The sequence below is a fragment of the Excalfactoria chinensis genome, unplaced genomic scaffold (genome assembly GCF_039878825.1).
Source record: "Excalfactoria chinensis isolate bCotChi1 unplaced genomic scaffold, bCotChi1.hap2 Scaffold_88, whole genome shotgun sequence".
NCBI lineage: Eukaryota > Metazoa > Chordata > Aves > Galliformes > Phasianidae > Excalfactoria > Excalfactoria chinensis.
Genome location: NW_027315718.1, coordinates 107,928 through 131,332, shown reverse-complemented (window position 1 = coordinate 131,332; position 23,405 = coordinate 107,928). Strand labels below are relative to the sequence as shown.

The window sequence follows — 23,405 nt, the reverse complement described above, 5'->3', positions numbered from 1 at the left end:
AAGGTTACTTTTCAAAAAGCTCAGCGTGACAGAAGTAGCGTTATATACGGTTAGCCATATTCACGTTGCGGTATTTTCTCCTTCTGCTCGGCTCTTGTGAGGCCCCATCTGCAGTTCTGCGGCCAGGCCCCAGGGCCACCAGCACACAGGGGTCTGGAGCTCTTGGCTCGGGTCCGGAGGAGGCCAACAAGGCGATCCGAGGGGCTGCAGCGCCTCCGCGCGCTCGTTCCGAGCGGGTGACATTGGCTCCGCCAATGCGGTGCTGCTGGTGCCGGCCGAGCCAATCCCTTCCGCCGGCAGAGGAGGGACTTCGGCCGGGAGCCGGAAGCGGGTCTCTGGTGCGAGCGGGTGGTTGAGCCTCGGCTCGGAGACGGTTCGGGCCCCGCCGCCGCCTTCTGCCCCGCGCCCCCCTCCCGCTGTGCTGCCGCCGCCTGCGCCTCGTCCCGGCCCCGCCGCCCCGCTCCACTCTCTTCCTCCCGGCGCCCGGCGTTAGATCCCCCCGCGTCTGCCCCCCTTCTCCCCGTCGACGCTCGGCCCGAGGGCGGCGGCGGCTGTGACAGGTGAGCGCGAGGGGCCGTGGGGCCCGTCTGCGGCGGGAGGGGAATGGCGGAGCCGGGGTTATCTGTGGTTATCTTAGAAATAAAACGTGCAACTGTATGGACAACCTGTAGGGTGAGTGCTGTTAGGTCCACTTCAAGTGAAGAAAACAAGCTTGTGGCTTGGTGACAGATGTGCCCCGTGGAGCAACTCCACTTAATTAATGCTCTGGATTTTATAATGTTGTGTGCTTCAGTTTGCAGTCAGGAAAGTGCTGCTTCAGATGTGAAAACTGAGCACAAGCTGTAAGCAAGCTTCAAACTGCTCGTGACACAGTGTCGCTTCTCTTTAAGGCACATGGTATCCTTACAGGCACAAAAAGTTCTTCCCAGTGATTATTCCTGATTTAGTGGGCACTCGTACCACTCTAAAGAGACGAGGTTTCTTAGATTATATTCTATGAAAGAAGTGATGCGTTGCATTTCTGAGGAGGGCGTGCTCCATGGGCTCAGTGTGAGCCTTTGACTTTTATTCAGGTGTACACGAGACAGTTGCACCTGCATGTCAAACCTGTTTTCTTGGTGTGCAAAAGGTCTGCAGAAATTAGGATCCCCTTCAATTAAGGGATTTCCTTTTAAGTGCGTTTAAAGTACAGGCAATAAGAGACGAGATTTAAATGCCTTGTTTGTTGGTAAGGTTTGTCAGCTCATCTTGTGTGTGTGCTGTTGTATTGGTTTTTAATGTACAGATGGAAACAAAATGTACAGAAGGTATATAGGTGAATAAGAAAAGGAAAAACTCACCAATGGTGGTGCCTTGACTGAAGCAGCTGGGGCAGTCCTCCCTGGTGAGCGATCTCCAAGAGATACTGCTCCAGTGGGAGTCAGCCCTTAAATGAGGTCTCAGAGGGGATGGAGTCAAGCTCCACCCCTCCCGGGAGCACAGCAACATCACTCTCACCTGTGCTCCCACAGCTGACCCCATACTTGCCTCAGCTGATTAATCAGAGGTTCAGGCTGTGATTACCAATCTCCCATACAGCTGTCAATGTTTTTTCTTTATGTTTTGTTTTAGATGAGTGAACAAGGCTGAACACATCCCTCTGTTTTTGCTGTTGACTGATAGACATTTTCATATACCTCTGTCTAGAGCACTTATTTACTAGTATCAGGTTTCTTTAGCATTTTATCACCTTTGTTTAGTGACTTACTGCTTTGCGTCTCTTGGGCAACTAAGTACTGCTAACGATCTGAATTAATTACTGCTAACGATCTGAATTTCTGCAGTTGCAGAGTAATCAGTTCTAACGTGCAGTTCCTGTGTTTGTGTTGGAGTTTGGATCAGAAAGCTTATTTCAGGATGGGTCAGTTAGGTCATAGTAGCGTAAGGCTGTTTTATGGCATATTAGGAAGGTGAGATTAGTGTTTCCGTTCTCCATTAAATACCTGGCTTCTGCTTTCAAGCTTACAATAGAATCCATAGTGTATGTGTCTGCCTTAGTTATCAGTAGACATTAAATGCTTCTTACAGCACTAAATCAGCTATGTGTTAGGTTTGGTAGGTGCTGGAAGTCTTTTTGAGGCTGAAGTCAGCAGCAGTTCTGCTTACTTCTCACAGTCCTCACCGATGCTACAAGGGTGTGAGAGATGGTGAGAAAGTATGTGAGCCCTGGCAGCGGGATGAGGGCTTCTGGCCTGCAACAAAGTTTGTTGTGAAGCTTACGTTGAGAAGTGCAGCTCTGTTTTGAAAATTGCTGAGGCTTTCTCGTGTTACTGGAAGTGTGTTTCTGCATCTGCCTTGCGGGGAGTTTATCTTAATCTCTGTTTAAGGTTTCTAAAATATTTGAGAGGAGGAGTTGTCTGCAACGCCAAACTCAAATCTATTTTTGTTTTTGCTTGCTGGAAGAGCAGTGAAAAGACCTTTTATCTTAGTGACCTTTTTTGTTTTATGGTGTTGCTGTTTGCAATGTGAATGCTGGTTGTCAGCACTTGCATTTGTAAATCGCTTTTTAAGGGCTGATTACACTGGGCTGAAGCTGGCAGGCAAGATCTCAGCCCTAGAGCATTATTGTGAGTTTTGCATGTTTTTAAATAACAGATCTATCTGGCTGGCTTGATGGAGAGGACGTGTGCTGCTACTCATACCTTTGTAACGGTGGGCAGCAAAACAGACTGTGTAAAAGCATGCTTAGAATATGAGTTTAAATAAAATAGACTAATGAAAGCAGAGGTGTGAGCGGATTGGGGGTGCACTTATGGGAGTTTGGGGGATTCAAAGAGGTGCTGTAGCAATTTTCACTGTCTCTGTAACAACTGAATAGATGCCTTCTGAGATGTGCCCAAGGTTGTGTATATGTGGAGGTGCTGTGTGTGCCTGTAAGTATCTTCATGTAGTTGAACATTAACGCTGATGGTGCCACAGGATACCAGAAGCTGAACTAATGTGCCGTGTAAAGGTTAGCCTGATGCTGATGTTGTTGATGGCTTTTGAAAAGTTCTTTTTGCTTGTGAAGATGATGGTGGATGTTTGAGTGAAAGCAGTTCCACAGAAGCAGGATCATGTGCTACCACTGTTGCTCAGTCCCCTCCCTTTTGTAGCTGCCCAGATGTAGCTTCTGGTAGCTCAGTGCCCTGCTATAGGGATTGCTGCCTGAAGGCACAAAGGGTCTGCTGACCTGCACGCTGGTATCCCACTTACTGCATCAGTATGTATTTGTGCAAGAGGACAGCTTACTAGCTATTAAAGTTGTGTACAAATTAACTGCTCAATGGAATGAATATTGTTATTGCTGTGTTAAGATGCCACATTGAACTTGCAATTTTGACTATTAAATTACCATCAAGAGAGGATAAACTGTCTTCTAAACTGGCAGTCCTCATCTGTAGTTGCTAGCACTACTGAAGACTGATTCTTGCTTCTGTAATTAATTTTATGTATGAAGATATTTATCATAGCACCAATATTAGTGAAAAACTTGCTAAAACATCTTGTCAGTAGCCTTTACCACTTAGTTATTTTAGGGTTTAGGTTTATTTTAGGGTTATTTTTCCCCATCTATATGAACACTGCTTTTTTTTCCACAGACGCTTTATACTCTGACATGATAGTCATAGAAGCCTACTGTCACGCAGGTTTTATGCTGTAAGAGACTGGCAAATGGCGGAAACACGAATGAGACCAACTTTCCAGCACAGTGCATGGAGTCATATTGAAGCATAGCACAGTGGATGGGATTTCACAGCAGAGCACTACAAGCATAGTGACATACTAAATGCACATAACTGCTAAGGGAACTCTCCTATTCAGGATCTTTCAGTATCGTTTACCCACTGTAGAAAGGCAATAGCTGGTCATGGTTGAAAGGATAGAATTTAAAAGGCGGGTTGAATATTTGCTTTAAGCAGGTTATAATGGCATTTTACTTGTTTGAAGAAATGTTTTGATCCTTAATGATGGAGATTCAATTTAACAGTAGTGGAAAACCCATATATTTATCAAAATATTTTTCCGCAAGGTCACTGGTTTTAGTGTGGTGCGTATCACATCAAATACATTTAAGCAATAAGAGAGCAATTCGAACAAAGTCACCTGGAGCGTCAGTCCAGATGTAGTCTGTGATAACGGTCATGTGCAAACTCACCTGAAGGACCTCTGAAGATCAGTAGAATGATGCACTGTTCTTACTGCAACTTGAAATTTCTCACGCAAACCACCAGTGATGGGAATATTGCAGTCATCTGTTATCTGTCAAGTTGACTATCAACTTACCTACCTTCAGCCAAAATTAATGATTTAGCTGAATATTTTGTGCTTGATGGCTGCTCAGCCAAAGATTTACAGGGCATATGTGTACTGGAACTTTTTGTTAGCATCACATGATCTAAGTTGTTTTTCCTGCCCCAGTCTGTGGACTTAAGAAGTACTGATGCAAATGCTGCATACCCAGAACATGCTGAACCTAGAAGGGAATGGGAATATAAGATAATCAGGTGATGCAGAGACAAGTAAAGAAGTACATTGATTTGGGGATCAACATACAAAGAGTACGACGTTATTTCTGACTGAAACGTAGCAGAGTTTCTGTAGGGTTTGGCTGGTGGATGTAGGCGAAGGCGTGTGCCCACAGTTAGTGTAAACAGCGATGTAGATTATGTGGAATGAACACAAAATGCATAAGTATTGTAATCTTTTTAGAAAAAAAAATATAGATAGATCTGAAATTTTAGAGGCTAAAACCAATTTCTTTAAAGAACATTAACAGGAGCCTTTAGCAAGAATCCTAGACACCTTCTTTTTGTTAATGTGCACACAGCTTCTCATGCGTGGGTTTGAACAGCACAGAATTGTGCTATTTAATGCTTGCTTTCAAAAAATTGCTTTCATCCAGTGGATAACATTCAGTTATTAAATAAAGCCATATATTGACTGGAATATGTTTTTATCTTTAGGAGTCCAGGTACCATAAAAGGAGTTCATGCAACTAAGGAGAGTAACTGTACTGTTGTCTTCAGTGTGTTGCCAAATTTTTATTTCTAGGAGAAAATATAAGTGAAAAAGCATATCAGAAGTTGTAGTCTGTATAGAGAAGAAATATTTTAAAATTACCCCGATTTACCTCCTCGTGTTTACTTTTGAGACTTCATAATTTCAATAAGCTTTTCCTTTTCTTAACGACTAAGTATTTCTTAAAATAACAGTATTAAGTAATAGCCTCAAATTTCAAAGCTAAGCCACTCAGACATCCAACTCTATTCACTTCTCCACTTGTCAAATCAAATAGCGTTTTAGGATGATTAAGAACAACTTGCTGAGCTTTGCTAATATAGCAGAAGTGTTGTAACAGCTTCCTACAATTTGTAAAGATTAAGCGATTGTCAGAGTAGTTGTAGAAGACGAAGACTGGTTTATGACTGGAATGCTCCAATAAGTTAAAGAAATGTACCAAGAGGTGTAAAGAAGGCATGATCTGAAAAGCAGTCTGAATACTTAAGGTGAAAATGAAATGAAACTTTTCCCCCTGGATTTTCCTCATCCAGTGCAATGTAAGCGTTCTGCTTGCTACTCCTCTGCATTCCAAAGGCTGCCAACCTCTAGAAGCTTTATGCATGCCTTCTGCCACCACGTTTTCCCCAAACACATTACTGACTGTGTCAGAGTTTTTTTGGCTGAATCACTGTGTTACTACACTGGGGTAAGGCTGTGAATTCTCAGAACTATCCACCACCACTTATGGAATCTTTTTGTCCTTGTATTTCCACAACTTCCAAAAGTGACCAGTAAAGTTCTCTCTGAGCAGCCAAAAAGCAGACAGCTCATGACTTCTGATCGGACACTAAAGTTGTGGCTGAACCGCAGGTGCAGCAAGTGCAAGAAATTAAAGACGGTTCTCATCTAGGAGGTATTCTAATTACAATTTCCATCACATAAGTGTTGCATGAAGGAGGTGTTTTTAGTATGTCTTAATTGTATCTCGGTGTTTTATAAGTCAGTTTGCAACATAAACTATTAGGGCGGAGCTCTTGAATGCAGCTGTACCTTCATACCTGGTAGAAGCCTTAACTTTTTATCAGTTCCATGGATGATATAAACTACGTATTACAGCAGTTTTCAGTTGTTACAGGTCCTTTTGGTTTATACAGGAATTGTATCACCAGTCTGGAGTTAATTTCTGACTCATAGATGAATGGATTTCCTACATTTTACTCTCAGTAATCAAAACTAAGAGTAGTAGTTACCCTTAAGAATACAGAAATGCCTTTTGTAACAGGAATTTTACTCTGTTAGTTCTGCCAAGTGGCATTTGTTGCTGTTTCAGTGTTGCTGTGCAGGATCCAGTAAGCTGTGTTTTCAGATGCTTTTGGCAGATGACATAGCAGATAGTACTGTGTTTATAAATGTTGCAGTGGATGGTTTTTAGTAGATTAAATACTTGATCTGTGTGTAAGCTTTTCTCAGAAAATTGTTTGGTAGTTGTATCTTGAGAGGAATGTTCTCGATTGGGACATCTTTAAGGGTTTGGCTTCAGTGTATATTGTACAAGTGCTTAGTCTGTGCTGTGCATTAGAGGATGCCTGCTGCTTAACCTTACTTTGCAGCAAACAGTAAGGAACTGCTGGTATTTTGGTATCTCTTTTACTCTGTCGTACCTTTCTCAGGTGTGTATTTCCACTTTTCTACAGTACAACAATTAACTGAGCCTGCCATTGTGCCATAAAAGTTGGACATTTTTATTATTTATTATTATTATTATTTTATTATTTTAATTTCTTGGAATTAACATTCTGAGCAGCACTTAGGAGTTCTGGAGCAGTTGTTTTGCCACATGCTTCAGTTAGCTTATAAGCCTGAGTAAGAAGCTGTTGCACAGAATCACAGCATGACGTGGGTTGGAAGGGACCGCGAGGATCATGAAGTTCCAACCCCCTGCCTGGCAGAGCCACCAAACTTCCACTTAGACTAGATCAGATTGCCCAGGGCCCCATCCAGCCTGGCCTTGAACACCTCCAAGGACGAGGCATCCACAACCTCCCTGGGCAGCCTGTTCCACTCTCCTAGTAAAGAACTTCCCCCTAACATCCAACCTAAATCTACCCTCTTTCAACTTAAATCCATTTCACAGAATCACAGAATTATAGGGGTTGGAAGGGACCACTAGAGATCATTGAGTCCAACCCCCCTGCCAAAGCAGGCTCCCTACTCCACGTCACACAGGTCGGCGTCCAGGAGGGTCTTGAATATCTCCAGAGAAGGAGACTCCACCACCCCCCTGGGCAGCCTGTTCCAGTGCTCCGTCACCCTCACCGTAAAGAAGTTCTTGCGCACATTCGTGTGGAACTTCCTATGCTGAAGTTTCAGCCCACTACCCCTAGGCCTGTCCCCATGCACTACTGACAAGAGACCAGCATTGCCAGTATGGCTCCCACACTTCAGGTATTTGTAAACCTGGATCAAGTCCCCTCTCAGCCTTCTTTTCTCAAGGCTAAACAGACCCAGTTCCCTAAGTATCTCCTCACAGGGGAGATGCTCCAGGCCCTTCACCATCTTTGTGGCCCTCCGCTGGACTCTTTCCAAGAGATCCCTGTGTTGTTTGTACTGGGGAGCCCAGAACTGGACACAGTATTCCAGATGAGGCCTCACCAGGGCAGAGTAGAGGGGGAGGATCACCTCCCTTGACCTGCTGGCCACGTTCTTTTTAATGCACCCCAGTATGCCATTGGCCTTTTTGGCTACAAGGGCACACTGCTGGCTCATGGCCAACCTGTCGTCCACCAGGACGCCCAGGTCCCTCTCAGCAGAGCTCCTCTCCAGCAGGTCTTCCCCCAGCCTGTACTGGTGCATGCAATTATTTCTTCCTAGGTGCAAGACTCTACACTTGCTTTTGTTAAACCTCATCTGGTTTCTTACTGCCCAGCTCTCCAGCCTGTCCAGGTCTTGCTGAATGGCAGCACAGCCTTCAGGCATGTCAGCCAATCCTCCCAACTTTGTGTCATCAGCAAACTTGCTGAGGGTGGTCACTATCCCCTCATCAAGGTCGTTGATGAAGATGTTGAACAAGACCAGACCCAGCACAGACCCCTGGGGGATGCTGCTAGTTACAGGCCTCCAGCCAGACACTGCACTGCCAACGACAACCCTCTGCACTCTGCTAGTCAGCCAATTCTCGATCCACTTCACCGTCCACTCATCTATCCCATACTTCCTCAGCTTTGTTATATGGATGTCATGGGGGACAGTATCAAAAGCCTTACTGAAATCAAGGTAGACTACATCTACCACTCTCCCCCCATCCACCCAGCTAGTGACATCTTCATAAAAGGCCACCAGGTTGGTTGAGCGCGACCTCCCCTTGGTGAACCCATGCTGAGTACTCCTGATAACCTCTTTTTCTCCCAGTTGTCTGGAGATGGCATCCAGCACAAGCTGTTCCATCACCTTCCCTGGGACAGAGGTGAGGCTGACTGGGCTATAATTACCTGGGTCTTCCTTCTTGCCCTTTTTGAAGACCGGAGTGACATTGGCCGTCCTCCAGCCTTCAGGCACCTCCCCAGTTCTCCAAGACCTCTGAAAGATTACAGAGAGCAGCTCAGCAACGACCTCTGCCAGCTCTCTCAGCACCCGCGGATGCACGCCATCAGTTCCCATGGATTTATCCTTAATGTTTCCTACGCACTCACGGACCACCTCTTCCCTGACTGAAGGGAAATCTCCCATTCCCCAGACTCTCTCATCAACCTCCAGGGTCTGGGATTCCTGGGGGAGAGCCCTTTCACTAAAGACAGAAGCAAAGAAGGCGTTCAGTATTTCCGCCTTCTCAGTATCCCCCATTACCAGAACACCCCCCTCACTTAGTATGGGGCCCACATTCTCCCTAGCCTTCCTTTTGGTGTTAACGATCTTAAAAAAGCCTTTTTTTATCATCCTTTATCACCTTAGCTAGATTCAACTCCAGGTGGGCTTTAGCCTTCCTGGTTGCATCTCTTCAGTCCCTGACTACATTCTTATATTGTTCCCAATTGGCCAAACCCTTTTTCCACATATCATGTACTTTCTTCTTTCCGTGGAGCTTGCACATGAGCTCCTTACTCATCCATGCAGGTCTCCTGGCACCTCTTCCCGATTTCTTAGTCAGAGGGACGCACCAATCCTGAGCCTGGAAGAGGAGCCATTTAAATGCTAACCAGCTCTCACAGGCCCCCTTGCCTTCTAGCATCCTGGCCCACGGGATGGCCCCAAGTAGGTCCCGGAGGAGATCAAAGTTGGCTCTCCTAAAGTCCAGGGTAGCAATCCTACTTTTTGTTTTGCTTCCTCCGCTCAGGATCTCGAACTCCACCATCTCATGGTCGCTACAACCCAAGCTGCCCCCGACTTTTACTTCCTTAACGAGTCCTTCCTTGTTGGTGAGAATAAGGTCCAGCAACACCCCACCCCGCGTCGGTTCCTCGATCACCTGCATCAGAAAGTTGTCTTCAACGCACTGCAAGAATTGTCTGGACCGTGCATGCCTTGCCATGTTGGTCATCCAGCAAATGTCCGGATAATTGAAATCCCCCATAAGTACCAGTGCCTGGAAGCGTGATGCTACTTCCAGTTGCTTACAGAAGGCCTCATCAACGTCCTCCTCCTGATCAGGGGGCCTGTACTACACACCCACAACAGTGTCTCCCTTCCCAGCCCAGTCCTTGATTCTCACCCACAAGCTCTCGACTGCTACATCACTCTCGCCCAGGTGGAGTTCTATACATTCTAGCTGCTTTGTCACATAAAGAGCAACTCCACCACCCCGCCTTGCCAGCCGATCTTTCCTAAAAAGCACATAGCCCTCCATGACAACATTCCAGTCATGCAAGCTGTCCCGCCACGTCTCCGTGATCGCAATGAGATCATGGCCACGCTACTGCACACAGAACTCGAATTCTTGTTTATTTCCCATGCTTTGCACATTAGTATACAGGCACTTGAGAGAAGCAGCATCTTCTGACCCCTCTCCATGCCTTTGAACCCCATTGTCTGCACCCAACAAACTCTTCTTTAAGTCATTTCTGCATGTCCTGCTATATCATCAGCCCTTTCGAAGAGTTTACTCCCCTCCTGCATATAGGTTCCCTTCAGGCACTGAAAGGCTGCAATGAGGTCACCCCGCAGCCTTCATTTCTCCAGACTGAACAAGCCCAGCTTCCTCAGCCTGTCGTCATAGGGGAGGTGTTCCAGTCCCCTGATCATCTTTGTCGTCCCCCTCTGGAGAAACAAAGAGAGCCGGCAGAAAGCGGTGCTTCATTAGCGCCTTCCTGAGCCTGTGCGGAAGAGGCGAGAGCCTGGCTGGAAGGCATCCGGGCAGCACCGCGGTGGCAGGAGGTGCACCAAGGCCGTCCTGCGGCCAGCTCCGGGCTGAGGGCACTCGGCATCCTCTGCTCTCCGCGACTCCGAGGAGCCTGGCTACCTGCACCAGAGCTGGGAGCAGCCTGCTCCGCACCCAAGGTAGGTGCCCTTCGTGGCTCGTGCAGAGCAGCGCACGCTTCCTGCCCCCTGCCAGCAGCGCCGGGAGAGGAGCGGGGAGCGGCCCCGGACGGGGCGGAACCCGCACTGCCGTACCCGAGGCGGGACCCTGGTCCCGGCTCCAGCTCCCACTCAGCGCAGCAGGTTTGCTGGCCCAGACGGGCTCCAACCAGGGGAAAAGTTTAAGCAGCCCAGTCTGTCAGTTCAGGCTGTCCCGACAGCTGCAGATGCCTTGATCGCACAGTTGCGGGCCCTGAGCGCGTTGCAGCTTCTGCACAGCTCCGGCACTGGGCTCTGGAACAGACGATGAGAAGCTGGCAGCCTGTGGGCTGACTGGAGCTCGCGTAGAGAGCACGGCCGAGCAGCAGCAGGTCAGTAAAGCACAGCCCAGGCTGCCTTCTGCAAAGGGCACGCGCTGCTGAGAGCGTCCCCTGGCAGTGAGCGCAGTCTGCGTGCTCAGCTGAAGAGAGAGGGAGGAATGTATTTATTGATATCGTGCAGGTATCCTGGAGTGCTCTAACAACGGCTTAACAAGGCTGTTGTAACCACGTGGTTGTTTATTGCCTTAATTGTTCTGTTTAGCAGTGCTACTATTTGATAAGTTGCCTTCACGATTCAGTTAAAATTACAGCACAGCATCAGCGGGTGGTGGCTGTGACTGTCACAGGCTGGTTTTTCTGCAGTGGTCTCTGATACTCTCGCTTCTCAGGAGATGGAAAAATAATCTCTGTGTGGTTGGATGTTTTGTTGATGGCAGCTGCCATCTGTGCTGAGGCTCGCTGTGTTTGTGTGTTGGGGGTTGCATTCATGGTGTTCTTCCATGAACCAGGTGCTTTTCTGCATCTCCTGCTGGATGGTTGGATGGCCGTACCATTTTCTAACAGTATTTCTACAGCTCTTTCTTGGGTAGCTGTCAACTTTAGGCTTGCTTGCAGTTAATGAAATGATCCCCGAGTTGGCACAGGCTGTCCTTGTATGTCCTCAACTTTCTTCACCTCTCAGACCTCCAACAAAACTCCCCTTTCCCATTCCTCGTGTATCACTGTTCAGTTTCCTTAACTGCAGCTAAGGTAGACAACAAGCCGTCATTCTGCTGCCTCTGATTGCCTTAACAGTACAGAGGCAGTGCCTTTAATTAGTGCTATTGGTGCAGTTTCACATCTGTTGGGAGCTAAACCATAGATGTTGAGGAAGTGTGGCCTAAAGGATTGTAGGCGACTGAAAGAGGTCTTTGTTTATTGTGCAAATAAGCATTACCTGCAAAAATTCCACTGCGTAGCACAGCATAAATATTGTGGAATATCATTCGCTTTTGATTCTGGGGGGACCAGTGCAGTTCTCCTTTGCTTCATATGTCACTTCCAAACCTGACACGATGCTGATAATGCCTTTCCCCTTTTACATTCTTTTACTGCCCCCAGTGAACTCTGCTTGCTGCTCAACTACAGCAGCTGCCACGAGAACATTCACAGGAGAATTTGAGATGAGCTTCATGTCTCATATCATCGGTTTGTTTCCCCTCTTGCTGTCCTGCAGACTTTGCCTGTTCGTCAGAAGTGGATCCAGACACAGCATACACTCTAAAGGGAGAAGCAGGACTATATTTGTTGATATAATACGGATATGCTGTAGTGATTTAACAGTGACACAACAGCATTGGAAGTGGCTGGATACACTTGGTTATTTACTGCATGGAGGGTAGGGTTACACAAACCCCTACAGGAGGCCCTGCCATTGAGTCACGAGGCTCAGAGTAGTTCCCCTTCCTTTCTCATGGCTTCTGACCACAGAGGTAAGGAGGTAGGATGTGGCTGGATTCTCTCCTAGTCCCAGGCTTGGTCAACACTTTGTGTGGAAGGAATCAAACCTGCTCAGTCCCTCTGAGACAGAACCTTAGAGAACACATGAAAGCTCCAAAGTAACCACAGGTGTCTTACAGAAGCTGTGTATTGAGAAGGAGTCTTGATGTCAAGTTGCAAGGCATCTCTGGGCAGGTGTGAGCTGCAGAGACAGCCCTTCTCGAGGGCAGATCCCATAGTGCAGCCTGCTGAAGTGCAGCAGAGCTGGAGGGGCACTTGGGCTGCTCCCTGATTTGGGGTAAAATGACTGCCTCCTTGCCATGCTTTGTCTTAAGTCCCCGGCTCATTCTCAGCTGTTGAACTAAGTGTCAGCTACCAGTTGTTTCATCCTCCCACTTTGAGACAGCTTTGTGACGGTTCATCTCTTTGAGCCAGACTGTTTCCAGTGCTTCGGCTCATTGTCTTCCTCTGCAAGTCCAGGCAGTGCCCTGCAGAAGGGCTGAGCTGGGACTGGGACTGCTGCATTCCCTCACAGCTCCCCTGCCATTTCTCTTCTCCCTGCAGGCTCCAGTTCAACTTCTGCCTTCCAGCCGTGATCATCGCAGGCTGCAGGAGAGCAGCAAATGGCCGCAGCACATCCAGCTGAGGTAGGGGTTGGGGAAGCAGGCAGGAGAGGCCAAGGGGCCAGGGATGTGAATGCAGGGGAAGAGGGAGGTGCCCTCAGCCAGCGTGTGTGTGCTGAGGACAGAGAAGCAGCTGGGATGGGAGGTTGTGTCCTGTGCAGGCTGCTTGCCTGGGCCTTGGCTGTTCCCAGCAAGGAGCCTCTTTGCTTGCAGGAGCCTGTGAGCTTTGCGGAGGTGGCCGTGTATTTCAGCAGGGAGGAGTGGGCGCTGCTGGACCCTGCGCAGCGAGCGCTCTACCGGGACGTGATGCTGGAGACGTACCAGTGCGTGGCCTCGCTGGGTGAGTGATTGTTTTCCTTTCCTCCTCGTTAGGGCACCTTTGGCTGTGAAGAATGAGCCTCTGCAAGCCAGGCCTTGAATAAACGCCATGCAGCTACATACTGACTAACACCACAGTGCCAGCAAGAAAGGAGATTCTGAGAAGCATGAGTTTCAGAAGGGATTAGTATGCACGGCACTCTGACCAAAGCTGCAGAATCACTGCTGGCATCAGCTAGGAGGGAGAAAACCAGCCCTTGTGTTGTGTGTTGCATGGTGCCACCAGCTCCAGCTCACAGATGACTCTCTGTATAGTGCTGTGGAATTTACGATTTTCCATGCAATTGCCATCAATATTTTGATGCCTTGACCACTGGTAGTTTCTATGAAAATAAATAAGTTGTTGTAAAGTTAATTTGAAAGAAAAAATATCACTTCATAATGTTTAGAGATGTCAAAGCATTCTTTGCTCCAAGGGAAGCTGTAGGCATGATGTCATTCATGCCCAAGTGGTGGTTTCTCCCTGGGGAGGGACACAGAGTGGAGCTGTTGAACAGGCACTGTGCAAGCATGAGGGAAATGCTTTCTTGTTCCCTGTTTCTCTCCCTGAAGCTCCACTTCCAGCCCCCAAGCCCGTGTTGATCTCCCTGCTTGAAGCAGGGGAAGAGCCCTGGATCCCAGATGTGCGTAGCCCTGAGGCCATGCCAGGAGACCTCATCCCAGGTGAGGTGGTGGAGGGAAGGGGAATGTTGGGGCTGTAAGAGCCTTCTCTGCCTGTGTCTTATTTTGGGCACTGTGTGCTATTATTGGATTTCCTCTTGTCATCCAGCAGCTGATGGGATCAAAAATACAAAGGAGGTTCAGCAGGGAAGTTGCGTAGCAGAAATACGGTGGGGTCACATCTCTGTGAAAGAAATCAGAAGGGATGCCCAGGAAGGCCTGCAGCAAGGTCAGGGTGAGCACATCAAGAAGCCCCTGGGAAAGCGTCTGGGAATGACACTGAGGAACCCAGTGGACTTCACCATAGGTCCAAAGCAGCCTGAGGAAACCAGGAGCAAGGATGCGTGCCGGATGAAAAAGCAGAATCCGTGCACTGAGTGTGAGAAAAGCTTTAAAATGGATTCCAGCATCACTAGCCAGCCATGCACGCACTCTGCAAAGAGGCATGATGAGATCTGTGATTCTGCAGAGAGCATGAAATGGAGACTTCACCCCACTGGCCAGCAGTGCATGTACACAGGAGAGAAAGCCTTCGAGTGCTCTGATTGTGGAAAGAATTTCACGGACAGTGGGAGCCTCACTTCCCACCAGCGTATCCACAGAAGAGAGAGACTGTACAAGTGCCCTGAGTGTGGGAAGATCTTTAAATATAGTTCTACCCTCAAAAGACACCAACGTATCCATACAGGGGAGCGACCGTATAAGTGCCTTGAGTGTGGGAAGAGCTTCAAAAGCTTTTCCAACCTCACCGACCACCATCGCATCCACAGAGAAGAGAGACCATTTAAGTGCACTGAGTGTGGGAGGAGCTTCAAAAGGATTTCTGTATTGAAGACTCACCAGCGCGTCCACACAGGAGAGCGACCATATAAGTGCACTGAGTGTGGGAAGAGCTTCAAAAGCATTTCCGGCCTCACCAACCACCATCACATCCACACAGGAGAGAGACCCTTTAAGTGCACTGAGTGTGGGAAGAGCTTCAAAAAGCATTCTGTATTGAAGATGCACCAGCGCATGCACACAGGAGAGCGACCCTATGTGTGTCCTGAGTGTGGTAAGAGCTTCAAAAAGAGCTGTTCATTGAAGACACACCTGTGCATCCATACAGGAGAGCGACCATATAAGTGTTCTGAGTGTGGGAAGAGCTTCAAAAGCAGTTACATCCTCACCAAGCACCATCGTGACCACACAGGAGAGAGACCATTTAAGTGTGCTGAGTGTGGGATGAGCTTCAAATGGCGTTCTGAATTGAGGATTCACCAGCGCATCCACACAGGAGAGAGACCCTTTCCGTGTCCTGAGTGTGGGAAGAGCTTCAAAAGGAGTTCTGAATTAAAGCTGCACCAGTATATGCACACAGGAGAGAGACCATTGCTAAACTAATCCTTCTGTCTGGTGGAGCATTTTGGCCAGGCCTGCATGCAGGGAGATGCCTGGGAAGTTGTCTTTTTTCTCCCTCAGAGAATCCCATCTGCTGTGGTACCAGAATGTCTCCACCAGTGAGTTCATATGGCAGGAAGCTTTGAGTGTAAGAAGGGCCTTGTGCTGAGCAGAGAGCTCCTCACACTCTGTCATTGTTTTGTGCTGTTGCTGTCAATATTGTACATCATGACATCATGTGCAGTATGAATCATTAACTGAGGGTACAAATAGTGGAAAACTGTTTTGGTGGTATAAGAAAGTGTAGTTGTTAATGGCATACAGAAGTGTAATAGAGGGTACGCGGAAATGTAACAGAGGGTATGCGGAAGTGTGGAAGGTTCATGCTCCAGTTCTGTGGAATGGCAGCATCCCGAGTACTCAGCTCCTGGAGGAGAACTACATATCCCAGGGGACGACGCGGCCAGAGACAAATCACTGGAGGAGGACACATATATAATCTCACTCCCAGGCTGGAACATTCTTCTTTTCGCTCTGTCTATCGCTTTTGTAGCACTCCATCCCTGCCGTCTCCCTCTATCAGCAACGTTCCAGCCTGTCGCCTAGAGATCACAGTAGGCTCCCTGGTTCTCAGGGACTCTTTTTCTTTCTCTCTCTCTGTCTTGTTTGATTTAGTAGTTGCAATTATATTGTATCATATTGTGTCATCTTGTATTCCAATATTATTCGTATTTAGTAAAATAAGTTTTCTCCTTAGATTGCTGCCACTGTTTTTGTTCATTCCCCTCCTTGCAGGGGCGGCAGCCTCTATCACAGGTAAATCTAGATAACCCGATTACACACTCCCAGAAAACCTTCATGCAGAGCTCAATCCTCATTAAACATTGCAGTCCACAGGACAGGTAGCCCCTGGGAGTACATCTCTTGCAGGAAGATTTTCGCTCAGTGCTGGCCCCTCATTTCTCATGGGAAAGCCCCCTGCAGAGAGACCCTCAGGATGCTGGAGAGCCCAGGGATGAGGGAGACCAATGCTTCTCCCCACGCAGGAAGAGTCTGTAAAGGAGACAGCATTGCTGGCCCCCTCTTCAGAAGGGACTTAACCCAGGAGCTTCAGATGACCTTTCCTTGCTGCCCAAAGCAGTTCTCTCACCATGCTGGCTTTCCACTTCCGCTCTTCTCGATGGCCACTTTTTGATGCTGTTTCCTAATGGAGAAGCGGCTTTGTAGGGATCTGCTGTGTGTCTGTGTGCATGTCTCAGTCATTTCTGAGTGCACTGATGAGTCTGAGAGAAGGGTCAGGAGAGCAGTAACGTGGCTCTTGGAGGTTTTCTGAGAATCTTCTGTAGTAGAAAGGCAAGGGGGTGAATAAAGTAGCTGAGTTGTTTTGGAGATTTCTTCACTGTAGTCTTGTTTTTGCTCTTAAAATAAATGTCAGCATGTGGAATGAGGAGATTGAAAGGTGCAGCAGGGTTTGGTTTTGGTGCCCTATCCAGTGCAGTGCTTGCTTCTGGAGAAGGCATTTCCTTTCTTAATAGGGGAGATGCTTGTTATGGTTTTGTAATTTGGTTGGTGTTGGTATTCCACATCAGAACATCATGTGGGATAATGGGAGTTAAGGGGAGAAGTGTTGTTTTTTTTTCTGTGGACTGCCTTAAATGGGCATGTGGGGAGCCGCACCGGAGGGAAGGTCGGGAATGGGACGGGGTTTTCTGGCCCGGCTCCCTGCGAGGAGACAGCATGGTCAGAACTTCCCGCCTCCCACAGCCCGTCAGTGAGATTAGGACTTGGTTTTCTTCTTGTTGAAACTCTCTTATTGTTTAGTGTTACTGGCTTTATTAAACTGCCGTTCGTTCTCAGATCATCCTTTCTTCATTTTTTTTTCTCCTAGACCCATTCACGGTCTCCCTTCCCTTCCCCTCTCCCACAGCGCATGTGGCTGGGCTGCGCCACACTATGCCACACCGCGCTGTTAGAGGAGGGAGATACTTTTGTTCCTTTTCCCCCTGGGCTTGTTCCTGCTGTCACGGAGTGAGCTCTAAAGTGGACTCCATGACAAGTCCCCAACTTGAAAATGATGAAATAGAGATTTCAAAGATGATGTTTGTGCTAATAGTCCTTGGATCCTGGTCAATAGCAGTTACTGCATATCCTGCCTTACAGTCTCCTTGTCTGCAGCTGTCAGTAAACCAGGAACTTCTGCATCTTCTAAGGGTTTGGTCCTTCAGGTCCGACTGACCATCTGAAATGTGCAGCTTCAGTTGTTTGAAAGCAGTCATGCAATGCTGGTTCTGCAGGAGTTCCGCTAAGGAAAGATACCAGGTTGACAATATTAGTTACAATTATTTCTACATCATCCTGCTCTATCAGGATGGGCCTGATATTTCAGGGATCTTTGAGGTGAGAGCCAATGTCCCCTTTTTGACTCAGTACAGTAAACACTGTATGAGATATTAAAATGGTATCCTTTTGGCCCAATGTAGGCTTACAGGCTTCTTGAATATTGAGCACCAGTGCAGCCACTGCCCTCAGGCACCATGGCCATCCCTTACTCACTTCCTTGGCAATTTGCGGCTCAGGGATTTGGCAGATGGCTTCTTTCCTGGCATTCCTTAAGGTTCAAAGTCCACCTGTAATCTCCCAAATATGTCACTTGCTGTTGAGTTGTTTCTGCTTTCTGTCAACCAAGAAACTCGGCAAACTCATAGACCATTGCACAGATCTCTTTTGTTGCTATGGCATCCATGTGCTGCAGTAAAGTTCCACCCTGGGATGGAGGATCCCAGGTCTCAGGCTCATGAGTTGACCAGTTCCCAAAAATCATTAAGCTGTTCTCACAACCCTGGGTAACACTGTTCTGCTTAACTGAGTCTCTTCTCCCCATATTGGCCAAACCAGGCAGAAGAGACATGCTTCAAATCCAGAGGGTAAACTCCACCTATTCATTCCTTAACCCAAACTTTCTCACTTTACAAACTCTCACCATAAACTACTAACATCCTATTTCACTTTCACCTCCTCTCCAGAGGTGTCCAGCACTAACACCGGGATTTCATGTTTCCGAGATCTCTGCACATGAAGGCTATTCTCACTACCATTGCCTTGCCTTCTCCACATCCCCCTTCACTGTTTACAGCAGCAGTCTCCTTCCCTGGCTCTCTCTCACTCCAAGATTACTTGCTGGGGGTGGGGGTGGGGAACAGTGCAGGTGGGTTGCTCTCATACCAGTGCAGATAAACTCACTTTCTCTTTAACCAGTTTTCTTTGTACACTATTCCACTATTTGTACCCTCAGTTACACTTCCACATACCCTCAATTATACTTCTGTATAGGTATATCACAACTTGTATATTTTTACAATGTGTACAACAAAACATTACATATATATATATATATCTAAACATACATTGTGTTAGTTTATACTAGCAATTTGGAGTGTACTGCACTTGGTATGTAGGGTCACCCCCAAGTACATTAGACCTAATCTTTTTACAGCAGGAGGGTGTGGGGGAGGGGGCTGTGTGCTGAACTTTGAGAGGAGTGCTGCGTATACACTGACCATACTGGGGTTGTAAGAGACACAATGACCAAACTACAAGAGGGACTAGAAAAACTGAGAAAGGAGAGAGATGCAACAAAGCTGCAATGAATCAATATTTAACTGCTCTCCCTGGCTGACTACCTTGCTGTCCACTTTAGTGGGACAACCACTGATTTTAGTAATCCTGAGACTAAATGTTGGACCATTTCTTAATGCGGATTCTGAAATAACCCTTTAGCATACCCATACGCTAATAACTCGTGGAGTTCCTTTTGCAAGTCTATCCCCTTAACCTGACGCTTTTTTTTTTTTTTTCAAAAAGCAAGAAAATACCTGACGCTTTTTTTTAAAAAAAGCAAGAAAATAATTCATAAGCCGCTTTCCTTCCCACACCTATTTGTCAGCACGCTGTTGCAGTCTTAAGGATGTCGGCGGCCCGTATCGGCTAGGCCCTTCTATAAGGTCACCTAGAGCACCTGCATCTTCTTTTCCTGGTGCATGGTATCCCCGCTGCTTAAGGATCCAAACACCTTCCCCGCTCCGATCCTTCCTTGTAGATCACGTCGAGGGTCACCATTTGTCGGAGACGGCAGGAGAAAAGCAAATGACCCCACCTGTCATTGACATATGATTATTGCTCAGCTGCGTGTATATTTATAATGCAGATAATTAGCTCACAGATAGTGCAAAAGCAGAGAACATCATTGGTTCCCAATTACATACCATCCCCAAGTATATTTGCAATTTGTAATTATCGTCCTGATAGTTACTCCCTTGCTGAGTTCACAAAACCAGGGCTAGTTTCTCACCATCACAGAGCATCCTGTTGTTCTTGCTGTCCTTGCAGGTGGTATGGCTGCTTGTTTAGCTGCACTGTGTTTACGTGACCCTTCTCAGCTAGCCAGTTGCCAATAAGACTCTCCACATGCTAACACTGGGATTTCAGGTTTCCTAGATCTCTGCACATGAAGGCTGATCTCTGCACATGAAGGCTGTTCTCACTTCCATTGGCCCGTCCTCTCCACCTCCCCCTTCACTGTTTACAGCAGCAGTCTCCTTCCCTGGCTCTCTCTCACTCCAAGATTATTTGCTGGGGGTGTGCTGGGGAACAATGCAGGTGGGTTGCTCTCATACCAGCGCAGATAAGCTCACATTCTCTTTAACCCATTTTCCTTTGTACACTATTCCACTATTTGTACCCCCAGTTACACTTCCACATACCCTCAATTATACTTCTGTACAGGTATATCACGACTTGTATATTTTTACAATGTGTACAACAAAACATTACACACACATATATATATATATCTAAGCATACATTGTGTTAGTTTATACAGGTATATTGTGAATTATTTTAACTTCTCCTCTTTGGATCCTTCATTACTCAGGTCTTGTTTGTCCAGCACCAAAAATCAGTAGTTCTGTTTCAGACATCTGGACACACAGGAGCTGCAGACCTTGTACATATGAATTTTACCTAATTTTTAATAACTACAAATTGCTTCACTTAGTGAGACCTTGAAATAAAATATTCTTATCTTGTTCTAAATGCAGATACAACAATTGATTCCCACAAAAGGTATGGCAGTCAGTTGGTGTCTGGCAATTTGGAATGTACTGCACTTGGTACGTAGGGTCACCCCCTAATCTTTTTACAGCAGCGGGAAGGGGAAGAAGGGGGGGAGCTGTACGCCGTACTTTGTGAGGAGTGCTGCACATATGTTGACCATACTGGGGTTGTAAGAGACACAGCGACCAAACTATGAGACTACAGTTGTCCCCTGAATAATATATCACCCCAAAGATTTTGTTGATGATTACCAAATGGTTCCTGACCATCATTTACAAAAAAGGGAACCTTTAACCGCCCTGACCATAGCCACTCTGATGGCTACATTTGCAGCTGGAGCAGGGACAGGAATTACATCATTAGTACAACAAAATCAAAAAGTCCAATCCCTCAGAATGGCAGCAGATGAAGATTTAGCCAGAATAGAAAAGAAAAAAAAAAAAAAAAATCACATTAGAAAAGTCTGTTTGGTCATTACCCGAGGTAGTCCTATAAAATACACGTGGATTAGGCCTTTCCTTTTTAAACACGGGGTTGAGGGGGGGCTGTCTGCTGCACTTTGAGAGGAGTGCTGGGTATACGCTGACCATACTGGGGTTGTAAGAGACACAATGACCAAACTACGAGAGGGACCAGAAAAACGCAGAAAGGAGAGAGATGCAACAAAGCTGCAATGAATCAATGTTTAACCGCTCTCCCTGGCTGACTACCTTGCTGTCCTCTTTAGCCGGACCTCTGATTTTATTAATCCTGAGACTAACTGTTGGACCATTTCTGTTCAATAAACTTATTGCTATTGTTAAGGGACGGTTAAAAACAGCCCGATTAATGTCAGTAAGAAAACAATCAGAACGTATCAGTAGCAGGGAAGAGGAGGAATCTAACCTCCAAAGGGCTAAAGAAGCAGTAAAACGATTTGATGAACAAAATCAGGATAAAATAGAAAAGGAGGCATTGTGATAGGTAAGGGTTAAGTTTGTTAGTCAAATCGAAACTCAGTGGTGCTTCCTCAGGTGTCCTGGAATGTAAACAGTGCAGTAAAATGTAAATCGTGTTGTAAAGCAGGGAAACTAAGAAGCTGCAGGCACTGCAAACTACTCATTGTGGGGCACATAAGCTGGTAGAAAACAACCAAAGAATAACAGAAAAGACTGCTGACTTTCACCCCCACAACAACCTACGACCCCAGAAATAACCTGCACAGCCGCAAGAATGACAGGAATGTATACGAGAGACAAGAACTGTATAAATGCAGAACCGATCCTTTGTTCAAATTGCCACCCTGGTGGAGTACAGACTCCCCTCAGCGTCCAACTCTGTTTTCCTCACTTTACCACCTTGTTTAATTGAATAAAGCTATCCCTTTATGTACCACACTAGACTTTGTCTGGTTTTGTCACAGGAATCCACAACAGCCAGCCACACGGACCACAAACCCACACAGAACCCCATGGTATCGCTGCACAAAAAACTTCTTAGGACCCTTAGACAAGGATCTGGGGAAGGTCGTATTCTTACAGCAGCTTCTGGGTAAAGCTCCTACCCACAGCTCGGTTCCATTGCAAGAGTTCTGTTCAACCCAGAACGTCCTCCGGTGCTGTACCGGAGATTGCCTCTTGCTGGGACATACTCGTGGAGGAGTGAAAGGAACGCCAGGACAGCAAGGGCGGGATGCCTGGCCTCAAGGGTGTGCGAATGTCCCCAGCGAAGGAAGCAAAGAGAGCCGGCAGAAAGCGATGCTTCACTAGCGTAACAAAACACAGCCCACATCCCTCCCTGCCTCCTCCCCTCCCCTCATCCCCCGTCCCCCGGATGCAGATGTGCCACGAGAACGAGCTGTGAAACTGCCGAGCGCCTGGCAGCCGGCTCGGGGCGTGCTCGCTGTGGGAATTCCTGCCCTACTGAGCCTGTGCGGAAGAGGCGAGAGCCTGGCTGGAAGGCATCCGGGCAGCACCGCGGTGGCAGGAGGTGCACCAAGGCCGTCCTGCGGCCAGCTCCGGGCTGAGGGCACTCGGCATCCTCTGCTCTCCGCGACTCCGAGGAGCCTGGCTACCTGCACCAGAGCTGGGAGCAGCCTGCTCCGCACCCAAGGTAGGTGCCCTTCGTGGCTCGTGCAGAGCAGCGCACGCTTCCTGCCCCCTGCCAGCAGCGCCGGGAGAGGAGCGGGGAGCGGCCCCGGACGGGGCGGAACCCGCACTGCCGTACCCGAGGCGGGACCCTGGTCCCGGCTCCAGCTCCCACTCAGCGCAGCAGGTTTGCTGGCCCAGACGGGCTGCCAGCAGGGGAGCAGTTTCTGCAGCCCGGGCTGGGCTCCGAGGGCCACGGGAAGGGATTGGAGCTGGGACAGTGAGGAAGGGAGCAGAGGAGGTCAGCGTGCTCTGCTGCCCGGTTGGATCTCTGTAACACAGCGCAGCTGGGGCTGCAGTTCTTCCTCTGGGCCACGGGAGACACGAGACGGCCTCGCTCTGCAGCTCTGCACGCGTGGATTGATGGAAGCTTTAAACTTCCGATGCCTCCTTTAAAGTGTCTTCATGTGAATCCTCCGAGAGGAAACTTCCACTCCCCGTGCTCCTCCTCCACGGCAGCCCCCAGCTTCCCTTCGGGGACCCTGCGGGCAACATGTGCCTCTGGCGGCCCTTGAAATGGCGTTCCCTTTTGTTTGCTGAGCGCTTGCCTGATGGCTCGGCTGGGGTTGTGCAAAGCCCTGGCAAGGCTTTTGTTCGGGCTGTCCCGGCAGCTGCAGATGCCTTGAGCTCACAGCTGTGTGCTCTGAGCGCGTTCAGCTTCTGCAGCAGATCCGGCACTGGGCTTTGGAACAGACGATGAGAAGCTGGCAGCCTGTGGGCTGTTGTAACCACGTGGCTGTTTATTGCATAGAGGTCAGGGTTAAATGCACACACAGTGCAGGCCCTCCTGCTGAGTC

At 47.9% G+C, this 23,405-nt stretch overlaps 1 protein-coding gene across 1 annotated transcript in view; it reads left to right on the top strand.

Annotated features, from left to right (window-relative positions):
- The first annotated feature begins 448 nt into the window (after positions 1-448).
- Positions 449-23,405, top strand: part of LOC140265454 (uncharacterized) — a 32,341-nt gene continuing 9,384 nt past the window's right edge. Inside the window, exons 1-6 of the mRNA XM_072361375.1 lie at positions 449-560; positions 9,353-10,512; positions 12,894-12,976; positions 13,166-13,292; positions 13,883-13,993; positions 14,100-15,367. Coding sequence (XP_072217476.1) covers positions 12,953-12,976; positions 13,166-13,292; positions 13,883-13,993; positions 14,100-15,367 — 1,530 coding nt within the window. The 5' untranslated portion in view covers positions 449-560; positions 9,353-10,512; positions 12,894-12,952. The remainder of the gene's footprint in view (positions 561-9,352; positions 10,513-12,893; positions 12,977-13,165; positions 13,293-13,882; positions 13,994-14,099; positions 15,368-23,405) is intronic.